The sequence below is a fragment of the Scyliorhinus canicula genome, chromosome 4 (assembly GCF_902713615.1).
Source record: "Scyliorhinus canicula chromosome 4, sScyCan1.1, whole genome shotgun sequence".
NCBI lineage: Eukaryota > Metazoa > Chordata > Chondrichthyes > Carcharhiniformes > Scyliorhinidae > Scyliorhinus > Scyliorhinus canicula.
Window position 1 is genome coordinate 156,905,229 of NC_052149.1, and position 15,551 is coordinate 156,920,779.

Below are 15,551 nucleotides of genomic sequence, written 5' to 3' on the forward strand. Positions count from 1 at the left end.
CAGGGGTCTAATGCATTTGTGCATTTAAAAAGCATAAAGGCTGACGTGATGCTGCAGGAGACCCATTTGAGGTGAAGGATCAGGTGAGGCTCGGGAAGGGCTGGGTGAATCAGGTATCCATTCTGGGTTTTATTGAAGGGCTCAGGAAGGGGGGGGGGGTGGGTGGGTGAGGGGGTATTGGTGGACAAGAGGTTGAGGTTTCAGATGGAGAAGGCACTACCAGGGGTAGGTATGTGTATGTGAGATGGGAGGTTGGTGGCGCTCGCGAGCGTATATGGCCCCAGCTGGGATGATGCAGGGTTTGTGAAGAGGGTGCTGGGTGCCATCCTGGATTTGGACACACGTGAGTTGTTAGTAATGGGGGATTGGAATATCGTGCAAGAGCCGAGGATGGACAGAGCTCCGTGCTTGATGGCCCAGTCAGGGGGCGAACCTAGGCAAGAGCGAGTATTATGTGGCATCACAGTTACTGTACTATTACGGCACAGCAAATGTGGACAAGGTGTGGGGCAGGGTTGGGGAGGGAGTGGGTGGAGGAAGGCTCATGTAGGGGGTCGGGATTGAGGGCGCTTGCAACAGCGTCGCTCCAGATGGCCCCAGGTAAGTATTCAGTGAGTCCAGTGGTGGTGGCCACTTTGAAGATCTGGAGACAGTTTAGACAGCACTTTTGGCTGGGGGCTGGGTCGGGGGGAATGACGATTTAGGGGGAATCATGGGTTTGAGCCGTGGAGGATAGGAAGCAAGCTTTCGGAGATGGGAGGAGAGGGGGATCAAGGAAATGAAAGATCTGGTTTCTTGGGGGACGATTTGTGAGTTTGGAGGAGCTGGGAGAGAAGTATGGGTTGGCGCCAGTATGGGTTGGCACAGGAGGAAGGGTTTAGGTACCTGCAGGTTCGGGATTTTGCAAAGAAGGTTTTCCTGGCCTTCCCGATAATGACGGTCTCCCCGTTGTTGGAGGCGGCACTGTTGGCGGGGGTGTTGGAGAAGGAAGTGGTATTGACAATTTATTTGAGGATTCTGGAGGCGGGGAGGGGGTTACAGTGAAATGGGAGGAAAAGTGGGGGGGGGGGGGTGTTTGTTTTTCGTTTTTGATTTGAGTATTTTAAGTTTTACATTGATGGGGTTGTTTTCCTTTATTTTTTGTACGGTGAAAATTATGAAAATATGGTAAATAAAAATATATTTTTAAAAAACGCATCGTGTTTTGGCCTCAACTACTTTGTGTGGTAGAGAATTCCACAGGATTATTACCCCTCTCTGGGTGAATAAATGTTTCCTCATCTCAGTTCAAAATAGATTACCTCGTAGCATGGCAGCACGGTAGCATAGTGGTTAGCACAATTGCTTCACAGCTCCAGGATCCCAGGTTCGATTCCCGGCTTGGGTCACTGTCTGTATGGAGTCTGCACGTTCTCCCCGTGTCTGCGTGGGTTTCCTCCGGGTGCTCCGGTTTCCTCCCACAGTCCGAAGATGTGCAGGTTAGGTGGATTGGCCACGCTAAACTGCACTTAGTGTCCAAAATTGCCCTTAGTGTTGGGTGGGGTTACTGGGTTATGGGGATAGGGTGGAGGTGTGGGCTTGGATGGGGTGCTCTTTCCAAGAGCCGGTGCAGACTTGATGGGCCAAATGGCCTCCTTCTGCACTGTAAATTCTATGTAATCTATGTATCCTTAGACCAGGGGTGGGCAAACTTTTCCGTGCAAGGGCCACATTCAGAAATTCACAATTCACAAAGGGCCGCATAGTATGTTAAGTAAAATAATTACTTCACCCGGTTATGATTCTGGGCGCCTCATATAGGACATAGAACAGTACAGCACAGAACAGACCCTTCGGCCCTCGACGTTGTGCCGAGCAATGATCACCCTACTCAAGTCAACGTATCCACCCTATACCAGTAAGTAACCCAACAGCCTCCCCCACCCAAAAAAAAAATTTTTTTTTTTTTTTTTTAATGACTTGGTGGGCCGCAGAAATACCTTTGGCGGGCCGCATGCGGCCCGCGGGCCGTAGTTTGCCCACCCCTGCCTTAGACTGTGACCCCTGGTTCTGTACTCCCCTGCCATTAGGAACATCCTTCTCCATTCTGTTAGAATTTTATGGTTTCCTATTTTTTTAAATTCATTTTTATGGGATGTGGGCCTTACTGGCTAAGCCAGCATTTGTTGCCTGTGCCTAATTTTCCTTGAGAAGGTGATGGTGGTGAGCTGCTGCCTTGAACCGTTGCAGTCTGTTGTGTCGGTACACCCATTGTTATTAGGGAGGGAGTTCCAGGATTTTGTCCCAGCCACAAGTGAAGGAATGGCAATATATTTTCAAGTCGGGATGGTGAGTGACTTGGATGGGAACTTCCAGGTGTTGCTGTCCCATGTATCTGGTTAGGACACCCCAACACTGGGCATGATATTTAATTGCAAGAATTTGCAGCAGAGAGACAGGTAACTCGGCCCAGCAGATTTGTGCTGATCTTGATATTCCACGTGTGCCTCCTCTCACTCTGCACCATAAATCTTTTTTACATTTAACTAGCTACCCTTAAGGCATTTTGTGATTTGTCTCAGCTGCTACATAGTAGCAAAATCCACATTCTGACCATTCGCTGGGTAAAAATATCTCTGATTCAGGTTTCTGGTATGGTGGAGCATAGAATGAGGCCATTTGCCCCATCATGCTTGTGCTGTCTTTTTGGTAGAGCTGTTTGTTAATCCTACTCCCTTGCTCTTTCCCCATAATCCAGTAGTTTTCTCCAAGCATTTACAAAATTTCCTTTTGAAAGTTACTATAAACTTGCTTCTACCACCCCTTAAGGCATTTGGATTTCCAGCATTCACACTATTTTGCTCCTCGACAATTTCTGGGTTATTGCGTCAGTTTAAGGAGTATGAAGGAGGGGTCCTATGTAAAAATGAAAGGGATCAAGGAAAGTTGCACTTAATCATATTCTTTCCACTGGCCTCTGAATGTAAATCTGTATGCCACAGACACCAAGGTGAAAGTAATTAAAACTACAGGAAATCTTGGTAAATTAAGAATCTGCTGGGAAACTTCATTGTCATTATTGAAGTCTTGTCAGAGTTAAATTGTGGGAGCTTGGGTTTAAAAATAAATAAATCTTAGCCTTGATAAAGTGGTCCAGAAGGTTCAACGAAGTTTGAGAAACGTCTATGGCAAATAATTCGAAGAGAAGTAGAGCTTTATAATCGGTTGAAATGAAAAGGCAACAGCAGAAAAAACATGAAACTTGGTAACAATAGAACAAAACTTGAGTTAAAATGTGGAGGGAAGGGGTGGTTCACTTCTCAGGAGAGCTAAGTAATAGTAATAATAATCGCTTATTGTCACAAGTAGGCTTCAAAGAAGTTACTGTGAAAAGCTCCTTGTCGCCACATTCCGGCACCTGTTCAGGGAGGCCGGTACGGGAATTAAACTCGCGCTGCTGGTCTTGTTCTGCATAACAAGCCAGCTGTTTAGCCCATTGTGCTAAACCAACCCCTAAGTAACATTTGAACCATCCAACAACCCAATTGGAATTGAGATAAGGGAGAAGAGAAAAAGACTGGAAAATTAAAAATGTGACATTCATTTGTTTATTTAAATGTGGTACAATGGGTATACCAGATATATTTTTAGTGTGCAGAAAGCGACCCATTAATGATTCAATTTGAAGTTGCAGCAATGCTTCCTTGTGGCAGGAAACTAGCAACTGCAGCATGATATGTAAATAAGATTAAATTTTTGCATTATATCATTGACATAAATGTGAAATAATCTTGGCAATAGGTGGGGAGATGAGCAGGGGGCATATACCATAGGTAACATTTTTAATTGATAAGTCAATTCTCCATCTGAGTTAAGGCCAAGTGTCATTTCAGGTGAAATGGGGTAAGAAATAATTGGGCCAGGCAGTGCAGATATTTAAGTTTTGAAGTAATGCATTCTTGAGTTTACTTTCACAATAGTTTTATTTATCTGTACGAATATTCTGAGTGTGGTATAAAGCAATAGATTTTGAAGTTGACTAATCAAAAAAGTAAGATTTGCATAGTGCTTTTGATCTTGGAACACCCCACAGTGCTTTACAGCTAATGAAGTACTTTTGAAGGGTAGTCATTGTAATGTAGGAAATACTGCAGCCAATATGATATGATCAGGAAATCCATTTTCATGATGCTGATTGAGGCTTGAATATTGGGGACTAGGGATGATTATTCTGCTGTCGAAGTGGAAAGATGGACTTTGCTAGAGATTCAAAAACTAAAAATAGATTGACACCAAGATATGATTTCAAGCAATAGAAACAGACAGGCTAGAAGTTGTTTTGGAATGCAGCTTTTCCGCAAGTACTGATTGATATTCATCAGCTCATGACATTCAAAAACTAAATGCTTAATGTAGTGACGTGAGGAGAAAGTAAGAAATTTGGATAGAGGAAAATCAATCCCCGAGAACGGGCTAAATTCGGTGCAAACAAAAATTTGAGACACACTCTGATCACGCATCTTTTTTTTTTAAAATTTAGATTACCCAATTATTTTTTCCAATTAAGGGGCAATTTAGCGTGGCCAATCCACCTACTCTGCACATTTTTGGGTTGTGGGGGCGAAACCCACGCAGACACGGGGAGAATGTGCAAACTCCACACGGACAGTGACCCAGAGCCGGGATCGAACCTGGGACCTCAGCGCCGTGAGGCGGTTGTGCTAACCACTAGGCCACCGTGCTGCCCTCTGATCACACATCTTTGTCATGCTAAATTATACTTTGGATAGCTGTTGGAGACTGATTTTAAATCCTGACTCGAGTTACACTGAAACAATTCCTTGCCCGTACACCTGAAAGCAACTTGTGTGGATGACTTAAAGCGACACAGTCTGCTCATTGACAAAATGACAAGATCAGTGGGAGATATTCAGAAAAGAATTTCTTGTGATGCAGAACATGTTTATCAAAACATTACTTATCAAAAAATGCAAAAATATTTGAAGCGAAAACTAGTACAGAACCTAGCAAAGTAGAAAGATACAAAGAACCAAAGGTGACAGAGCAGATACTAAGAGCTATAAAAAAGGTTTTTGTAAGAGATATCCAACATATATATTCAGGAATGTGAGAGGAAAACCAAGGAATTGCAGATCAGTTAGAACATCAGGGAGATAGGACTTGCGAGCAGGAGTAGGTTTTCGAGCTTGTTTCTGCCATTCAATATGATCATTGCTGATCTGGTTGTATCCTAGAAATAAAGTGCACAATTAAAGATAGGGTGACGGAGCACCAAAATTTCAGCTTATCTGAGAGGAGTGGATTCTTAAAGTGGGTTGTTATGGGGCAGCACGGTGGCCTAGTGGTTAGCACAACCGCCTCACGGCGCTGAGGTCCCAGGTTCGATCCCGGCTCTGGGTCACTGTCCGTGTGGAGTTTGCACATTCTCCCCGTGCCTGCGTGGGTTTCGCTCCCACAACCCAAAAATGTGCAGAGTAGGTGGATTGGCCACGCTAAATTGCCCCTTAATTGGAAAAAATAATTGGGTAATCTAAATTAAAAAAAAAAAGTGGGTTGTTATGAAGAGGTGACTAAAGTAATGGACAGGGAATGTCTATGGCTGTTTATTTCTATGGACTGCAGCATGCATTTGTAAAAGTTGCTTATAAGAGACTGTTTATTATAGTCAAAACAGGGCAGCACGGTGGCTCAGTGGATAGCACAGCAGTCATGCGGTGCCGAGGTCCCAGGTTCGATCCCGGCTCTGGGTCACTGTCCGTGTGGAGTTTGCACATTCTCCCCATGTTTGCGTGGGTTTTGGCCCCACAACCCAAAAATGTGCAGGTTAGGTGGATTGGTCACACTAAATTGCCCCCTTAATTGTAAAAAATTAATTGGGTACTCTAAATTTATAAAAAAAAACAAAAACATTATAGTCAAAACCAATGGAATTGAAGGGAAATTATTGACTGGGTTAAGAAATTGCTTCCTTCCGATCAGCCATAATGTAGCAATAATAGAAAGGTACTCTTAATTTGCAGGATGTGACTAGTGATGTTGGGGCCACAAGTAGAGTGGCAGCCATGGCTCAAGTTTGTAGTATTTTCAGCTTTTGGTGTGAAGGTTGTGTGTTCAAGCCCCACTCCAGAGACTTGAGAAGAAGAATCTAGGCTGACTGTTCAGTGCAGTATTGAAGGAGTGCCATTTGTAGGACAAAACGTTAAAAAGGCATTCTCTGCACACTCAGGTGTACATGAAAGATTCTGTGGTGCTATTTCAAAGAAGATTAGGAGAATTCTCCGTTCTAAAGTAGCAGCTGCAAAATTAATGAAAAGAGCCATTTAGTCCAAAGCACAATCTTAAGAGCCAGAATTACTCAAATGACAGTAACTAAAAACAAGACGAGACACTTCGATTTCTATCCAACCTGTTTGCACTGACACATAAATATGGTGAAGAGGCCATATGATCGCCAATAATATTTGTTGATGTGAGAAAGTATTAGCACCTTCTCAAGTACAATGTTAATGAAAGTTTAAAACAATGAAACAAGACATTTTGTTGACAGCAACTCCTTTCCTTCCCTTGTTTCAAAATCTATTGAGCTACTACAAAACTGGCAGTAATTGAGTTACCTACTTAACAAACCTATTTCTAGGTTTTTGTGTCTTATTCTTTGGCTCCTGCTCCCTTTTCATTCGGGCTTCTCCAAGTGGTAACTTCTGGCTAAGACGCTGTGCTTTTTAATTGAATGCCTCGAGACTTGATTTCTTGTTGCTGAATGCAGGAGGCCAGCTGAATTTGGGATGAATGAGAATGAATCAGTCCATTGAAATTCTTAATCTTACTCTTCAATTATTTCCCCCCCTGCTTTTGTAGACATTTTCAAAGCAGCCTCAAAACAAGGGTCCAAAGTAAGTTTGTTCCTTCAAAAAATTTATCTGCCTGCCTGTAAGCATGCAGGGGTCCCAGGGTAGAGTCTGCTCTTTTATTTATCGATGTGCCTGCTTGCACATGCTCAATAGCACATCATGAAGACCATCAAGAGCACATCTTTTACAATTGGCTAATCAGCACACTGCTTGCTATACACCCACCCAGTCACGGATGCTAATTCATTAATTAATCAATCAGGTTCTGAATATAGTGACAAGCAGTGCACCATTTTGGGCAGGATTTCAGACCGATCAGCCAGGTCAAGAGTGAGTACGATGTTTTGATTAAGATGTCTACCTGCAGATGAACCTGATGATTGGATGCCAGGCAATGATGCAGAATTATGTTTATCTTGGTGAATCATCCAATTGGCAATTTTATTTTGTCTAATTTAGTTGCATTGGGGGAGCAATTGTCTGAATTGATTCAGTCAGTTCTTGAAACTTGTATCAGGAGCTGCACATCAGACCCTAGGGAACTAAAATCAAAAACCAATGTTGGTTGTTGCCATATTGCAGCTTGTGGGAGCTTGCTGCGTGCAATTTGGCTACTGTGCTTCTTACGTTACGAAGGTGGTTGCACTTCGATAGTTTGTTAGCTGCAGAACATTAGGAGAACCATAAAATTATGAAAGGTACCATATAAATGCAAATCTTTCTTTCAAGTATATATCTTATTAAGAAATTAGATGATGCGATAGTAAGTCTCGCACCCAAATTTGCCGATGACACAAATAGGTGGTTTTAAGTGAAAAAGCAAAATTGTGACAAATGGATTTCAATGTAGGCAAACGTGAGGTTAGTGGTTCTGTGCACTGCACCTTAGGAGAGATGTATTAATGTTGCCGGGGTGCGGCGTAGATTTACAAGAATGGGTTAAATTACAAGGCGATTACTCAAAGGAGGTTAAGGAGTCATCTGATCAAAATTTGACGATAAGTGGGACGCATGGAGTAAATTGGTTGAAACTATTTCCACCAATTGGGAAGTCTTGGGTTCGGGGGTATAATCAAAATGTTCAAGCCAGACATTCCAAGAATGAAATTAGGAAACATTGCATGCAGATTTGGTAGATGTTTGGTTGGAATCTTCTTGTGCAAACAGCGCCTGATGGCAGATCAAATGTTAATTTAAATCTGAAATTGATACTTTATTAGCTAATACAAAAAATTATGTGGGAAAATATGAGTATAAGGGATAGGTCACAGATCAGCCATGATCCACTGAATAACAGAACAGGCACAGGAGCTAAATAGTCAATTCTCGCTCTGATATTCCCTACTGCAGCCTTGCATTTGTTTTCCCACCCTACTGCTCACTGCTCTTAACTGTTAGTATTTATTCTGTTTTGACTTCTATTTCGTTGATTTATTTTTACTCTGTTCAGTATAGAGTTCTCTGCATCAGTTTTAAAATTTTGAACTTATTTATGATTTCCACATTTCCTTTCAATTCTTTATTTCTGTCATCTTGTTTCTTCTCTATCCAATCCTGTCAGGTCTTTTTGTCCATGACCTGATTGTGTTCTCAAATCCTGTGCTTTGAATTAGAAGTCAGAAATGGGGATGTTCGCTGTTCAGCACTATTCTCCACTCAGATATTTGGGGGTTACCATTGACCAGAAGCTGAACTGGACCAGCCATATAAATACTATGGTTGTAAAAGCAGGTCAGAGGTTAGGAATTATGCAGAAAATAACTTGCCTCCTGACTCACCAAAGCTTATCCACCATTTTCTAAGCACAAGTGAGGAATTTGGTGGATTACTAATGGAGGCAGTCTCATTGAAATATATAAGATTTTTGCAGGGGCAGGTGCTCTGGAGAGTGAACGCCTCCAACTTGCGTGAGGTTGGGGCTGATACAGCTGAAGGTGGTATATGGAGCACACCTCAAGGGCGAGGATGAGCCAGCTCTGAGGGGGTAGAAGATGTGTGTGAACGTTGTGGTGGGAGGCCCTGCAAATCACGTTCATATGTTTTGGTCCTGTCCAAAGTTAGGATTACTGGAACCAAGCTTTTTAGGGTAATCTCTAAAGTGGTGCACGTGAAACTGGACCCATGCCCTTGGGAGGCTATATTTGGGGTGTCGAACCAGCCGGGGTTGGAAACGGGTGCGGAGGCAGATGTTGTAGCCTTCGCCTCATTGATTGCCCGAAGGCGGATTCTGTTATGATGGAGAGCAACCTCTCCACCCTGTGCCCTAGCGTGGCGGGGGGACCTGTTGGAATTCGTGACTCTTGAGAAGGTCAAGTTTGAACTGAAGGGAAGGATGGAGGGGTTCTACAAATCATGGGCGTTATTCATTATGCACGTTCAAAAATTGGATGTCAAACATTAGTGGGGGAGGGGGACTGTATGTGTTAATGGTGACTGGGTGATTCCTGATTCCTTTTTGTTATTTGTTTATGTTAACATGTGCAGGTAAGGTGGATTGGCCATGAACAATGCGTGGGGTTGCGGAGAATTGGGTGGGCGAGTGGATCTAGAGGGTCAGTGCAGACTCGATGGACCAAATGGCCTCCTGCACTGGCAGATTACTATGGAAACAGCTCAATATCATCCAGGACAAAGCAACCCGGGTGATTGGCACCCCTTCCAGCACTCATTCCATCTGCTACTGATATAGAACATAGAACATACAGTGCAGAAGGAGGCCATTGAGCCCATCGAGTCTGCACCGACCCAATTAAGCCCTCACTTCCACCCTTTCCTCGTAACCCAATAACACCATCTAACCTTTTTGGTCACTAAGGGCAATTTATCATGGCCAATCCACCTAACTTGCACACCTTTGGACTGTGGGAGGAAACCGGAGCGCCCGGAGGAAACCCACGCAGACATGGGGAGATCGTGCAGACTCCGCACTGACAGTGACCCAGCGGGGAATCGAACCTGGGACCCTGGTGCTGTGAAGCCACAGTGCTAATCACTTGTGCTACTGTGCTGCCCACTGATGTACAGTGGCAGCCATGTGTGCCATCTACGAGATGCACTAGCAACTCACCAAGACTCCTTTAGTGACACTTTCCAAGCCCATAACCCCTCCCACCTAGAATGGGAGCACCACCACCTGCAAGTTCCCTTGCAGGCTGCACTTCATCCTGATTTGGAACTATATTGCTGTTGCTTCACTGTGACTGGTGACTGAGTCCAAATCTTGGAATTCCCTCCCCAACAGCACCGTGGGTGCACCTATTTCAAATGGACTGCAGCACTTTAAGAAGGCAGCTCATGGGCAATACTGGATGTCCGGTAAAAATACTGATCACATGGCATGGTTACAGCACAGAAATCTGGACTGGCAGTTTTCAAGAACAGTCGCTTTTTCCTGCAATCCTTTTTTTCCTGTTCGATAGTTATCTAATTTCCTCTTGAAAGCCACAATTGAATCTGCCTCTATTACACCAAGTGCATTCTAGATCCTGACTACTCGTTGCTTAAAGTTTACCCTCATACTAGCTTTTTCTGCCAGTCACATTCCGTCACCGTAAATCAATATCTTCTAGTTTTCGATCCTTCTACTGATGGGAACAGTTTTTCCCTATTGACGCTTTTAAATGTGGTCATTATATTGCTGAGGAAAGAAAAATCACGAGAAAATCATGCATGGTGTGAAACACAGAAAATAACACACAATAACCCAAAACCGTCTCCAAAGAAGGATTAATATTGTGGGATAACTGGAAATCTGAGGCTGATTAGAAAGGACAGTTTTACTCTTCCTATAGGCACACCAAACATGATTAACCGTTAACAAATTCTAATAGTTAAACGCATTCCTCGGAGTTGACCTTCAGCAATAGAGTATTTTGTTGACTTGGGCGTGATTTCCTTTAATTTTGTAACATACCCCTACTTCAAGAGCTTCATCAAACTTTATTTCAACCTTGTTCACATACAGCACAAAACAAGGCCATTCAGCCTATCATGTCAGTACTGAATCTTGGAAGTACTTTTGCATTGTCGTCGCTGCAATTAAGGAAATATGGCAGCTAATTTATGCATCGCAAGCTCTCATAAGCAGCAACAAAATAAATGAACGCGTCTGTTGTATGTTAATGTAGGGATAAATATTGGTAAGGCACATGGCAAATTGTTCTACTCTTTTTGAATAGTTCCATGAAGTATTTTGTAATAGATCAGGCAGGACTTTGCTTTAATGTCTATGTTGCACTGAGTGTCAGCCTGCGATTGTGTGCTCAGGTCTTTGGTGAGGGTCTTGCATTCACAAGCTTGAGTCTGAATTGAGAGTACTACCACTGAGTCACAACTGACACTTGTTATAATTGAAACTGCTTCTCCCACTTTTCAGGCAATGTATTGCTCTGGCTGCGCATTGCAAGTTATAACTTGTTTACACTCCTAACACTGCTACTGTTTTCACTCCTCTTGTGCTACTTCTGCTGTTATGAAGAACTTTGAGATGCTTTATTATGCCGTTATTACTATGCAAGGAAGGAAATAACTCATTTATCAAATACTATTCCAAATTTGGGTCTCCAGTAGAAGCCTCTTGAGCTTAGTGGTAGATGTGACCTACGCTCTTTTCATTCTAGAAGAGGCTTGTACAACTCAAAAAATCTACTACAGTTGCTCAACTCGGGTATGACAATAGTACCCTATTGTGAGGTGAACTGGATACATTTCTTTTTCACAAGCCCCTCATGTCCCTCTAATTTACTTGAAGGCAGATCAAAACAAACTCTGGTAAGCCATAAGTCATACCAGATGTGACTTGAGCAACCTTATTCACAGTAGGTTCGACAGCCATGATTGGACTTGCTTATTTCAATAGGCACAACTTTGCCGTCATGTAGTGCAAAATAAAAGAACATGTGGCACTTCCAAGTGTTGTACGTTCTTCTCTGCCTGGCTGAAGTTTATTTTCCCTGTAGCTTTCTCCTTTACTGATTCCACTGCTGTTGGGTATCAGTGAGTATTTTCTTTCTAATTATGTTTTTACCTCCCCATGTTGTCAACTAGAAGGGAAAGTCTGCTAGACAATTTCAACCAGGTACCCAGGCCTGAAGACTTCCCAACCCAATGGGTGAGAGGTATTTACCAATTATTGAGACAGACTAACATTGTCTGCTGTTTACAGACTTTGAAGAAAACAACGTCAACATTTCTAGTATATTAATCACCTTTCATTTTGACTTAAATAAAACTTTGTGAAAAACCTTTCCGTCAGAATTTAAGGCAACTCTTTTGAATCCTATCTGTGACTCGAGTGGTATTTTTTTTCAGTAATATGCAGCTTTCTAGACCATAGGACATTTCAAAATGGATAAAATGCATGCTTATGTATATGATATTTTGTAATGTCTTAAGAGTGGTAACTCTTGCAGGAACATAACTAAGAGATAAGGACAGGACAGTCATATCCACACAGCTGTTCTTCAAATTGTGGTTGGAAATTGAGGAAACTCTTTACAACCGAAGGTTTCTTTTTTGTCAAGGATGTGATTATTTTATGAATCTGTTTCCAGAGTGCTAAATACATGGATTATCTTTTCCCATTTTCATTAAAGTTTGAACTATTAGGCATGATTTTCATCCTAAAATATGTTGGATTTTTCCCACAAACTATAGATATGTTAAACGTAAGCTAGATGTGAACTTTGTTAAATAGGTAATTTTATCTCAACATAAGTACTCGCCTATCTTTATGAGTTTATAATAAGAACCTTGTAAAGCAGTATTTGGGATTAGAATGCAATAATTTAGCTAGCTAAACTAGCTAGTCCCTGATATAGTTTAAACCTAGGTGGAGATATTTATGAGAAACAATAGCTTGTATGAAATATTGTTCTGACCAAGTCATTTTGGTTTCAGTGTGTTGGAAGGCGGAAGAAGGTGATTCCAGTGAGGTTTGAGGTTGGAGATCTGGTTTGGGTGAAATTTAGTAGACGTCCTTGGTGGCCTAGTGCTGTTTGTCTTGATCCTCTGCTGAAGATTCATTCCAAGATGAAAGGTAAGTATTTGGATACAAAACATTTTGAGAAATATGTGAAGCTGGCTGTTGCTTGGATATAAGCTCCATGTATTGCTTGTGAACTCTGTCAGAAGCAGTACACACTGTACCTACTGAACTCTGAGGATCCAAGTGTTCTACATTCTTGTCAGCCTTGCTGAAGTTTTTCCTAGTAGCTTTCTGTTTTTAAAAAAAACCTGACTGACTTCACAGCTGTTGCTAGACAGCTTTTTGCAAGTCAAATTATTTTCTCCTCTGTCCCAATTGCTGGAGGAGTTCCTCAGAGCTGTGTTCATGCCCCAGCCATTTTTAACTGGCAATACCATACTCTCCATAATAAGTGGGGATGTTTGCTTATAATTGCATAGCGTTCATTCTATTTTCAATTCCTTATGTGATGAAGCAGCCTGACCTCATGCTGCAAGATGTGGACAATACCCACACTTGAGCTGCTAAAGTGGCAAGTAACATGTGTGCTACCTAAATGCCAGCAATACCATCTTCAACAAAAGAGACTTATGCTGTGACATTGTCATTTGACATTCCACACCATCAACACTTTGTGGTTCACCGTTGACAAGTAACTTAACTGGACCAACTACAAGAGCATCAGAAAAGTTGGTTATTTTGTGGTAAGGGATTCTCCTCCTGACTTGCCAAAATCTATCCACTATTTCGCCATCCACAATGCAGAAATACAGATTGTGGTGGAATACTCTCCACTTGATTGGATGAGTGCATTTCTGGGGACACTGGAGAAGCTAGACACCATTCAGGTCAAAACAGCATATCTCTGGCAATGTGGAAAATTGGCCTGTCCACAAAAGCAGCACAACTCCAATCGGATTAATGACCACTCCATCAGTCTACTCTCCCATCATCAGCAGTGTGACCGAAGGTGTCATCAGTAATGTTATCAGATGGCACTTAGAATCATAGAATCCCTGCAGCGCAAAAGGAGGCCATTCGGCCCATCGAATCTGCACCGACCCGTGGCCCAATACCTCACCCTATTCCTGCAACCCCACGCTAAGGGGCAATTTATCATGGCCAATCCACCTAACTTGCACAGCTCATTGCTCAGTTTTGGTTCTGCTAGAGCCGCTCTGTTCCTGACCTCATTATAACCTTGGTCTTAACATAGACAAAATAACTCGACTGAAGCAAGAGGGGTGAGTGTGACTCACGTGAGACCAAGACAGTATTTGACAGTGTGACATCAAGATGTCTAGCAATATTGAAGTTGATGGGAATTGGGAGAAACCTCTTGCCAGGTTGAAGTCGTACCTAACACTAGGATGGTTGTGGTAGTCTGAGGCCAATTATTTCCAGATATTGCTGCAAAAATTCTGCAGGATAGTATTTCAGATCTAGGCATTGACCAGAAACTTAATTGGACAAGCTATGTGGCTAAAAGTGCAGGTCAAAAGCTGGGAATTCTGCAGTGAGCAACTCTCCTCCTGTCTGTCCATCTTCTACAAGGCACAAGTCTCAAGTGTGATGGAATACTCCCAACTCCTGGAGAGTGCAGCTCGTTTACTCCAACCACCACCGAAGTATAGCAGCAGCAGTGTGTATCATCCAAGATGCACTGCAGCAATTCACCAAGACTTCTTTGACAGCACTTTCTAAATCTGTAACCTTTACACCTGGAAGGACAATGGCAGCAGATGCATAGAAAGACCACCGGCAGCAGGTTCCCCTCAAGGTTGCAGACCTTCACTGGATCATAATTCCTGGAACTTCCTCTCTAACAACACTGGATGGGCATACCCCACATAGACTACAGTGGTTCAAGAAGGCAGTTAGAGTGGGACAAAAAATGTGGACCTTGCCAGTGGCGCTCACCTTCCTTAAAGAAATATTTTAAATGAAAACACTGTGAATTAATTTTAAAACTATAAATCTGTTATCATTGATGCTTATTCCACAAGTCAGGGTGGCAATTGACCTGCCCCATGCTCCAACCACTGTTCAATAAATGATCTTATGGTGTAGGTTTTTTTCCTATACCTGTCCTTCCACCATCTTCTGGTGAGCTAACTGAGATCAGAAAGTTGCCACCCGGGGAAGCATACCTATTAGAGGTGTTTTGTTTTATTCTTTTTGAGAAAGTGATGTTTTGTTGGGTCTGCTTAATGCTACAAAAGTGTAAAATCAAGTACATAGCAACAGAATGAGACTAATTGGCAACAGCCGTTGATGATGTTTCTTTTTGGGATTTCTGCTTTTTTACTATTTTGATGTTTTTTTTTTTAAGAGCCCAGCAGGAGACCCTGTCGACAATATTTCGTTCAGTTTTTTGGCATTGTTGCCATCGAGCATGCCTGGGTTGCATCAGCAGTCGTTGAGCCATTTGAAGGAAGACATCAATATGAGCTGCTGGTTCAAAGGAATGCCAAAAATGTGGATACAGATGTACAAAGAAATAAGGTACTCTAAAAACCGGATCATTTTTTCCATATTGCATCCTGAAGCTAACACTCAATAATAAAGATTGAAAACTCTTGGATAAACTTTGAAATTGAAGAATAATTAATGTGCTGTTGAGGAGCTAATTTTACATCTTTATTCTTTGCAATGGAAAGTTTCAAAAGCTGCTAACTAATAGTAATTTGTATTTATATAGCTCTTGTAACATAAAATAAAATTTGACATCAATC

At 42.3% G+C, this 15,551-nt stretch overlaps 1 protein-coding gene across 8 annotated transcripts in view; it reads left to right on the forward strand.

The window, feature by feature from the left end:
• Positions 1-15,551, forward strand: part of LOC119965109 (histone-lysine N-methyltransferase NSD2-like) — a 318,910-nt gene that overhangs the window by 69,396 nt on the left and 233,963 nt on the right. For all 8 annotated transcript variants that reach the window (XR_005460429.1, XM_038795422.1, XM_038795423.1 and 5 more), the window contains 2 exons: positions 12,750-12,888; positions 15,149-15,321. Coding sequence is in view for 7 of the 8 variants with exons in the window: in XM_038795422.1 (XP_038651350.1) it covers positions 12,750-12,888; positions 15,149-15,321 (312 nt within the window). In the remaining variant the exon portion in view is untranslated. The remainder of the gene's footprint in view (positions 1-12,749; positions 12,889-15,148; positions 15,322-15,551) is intronic.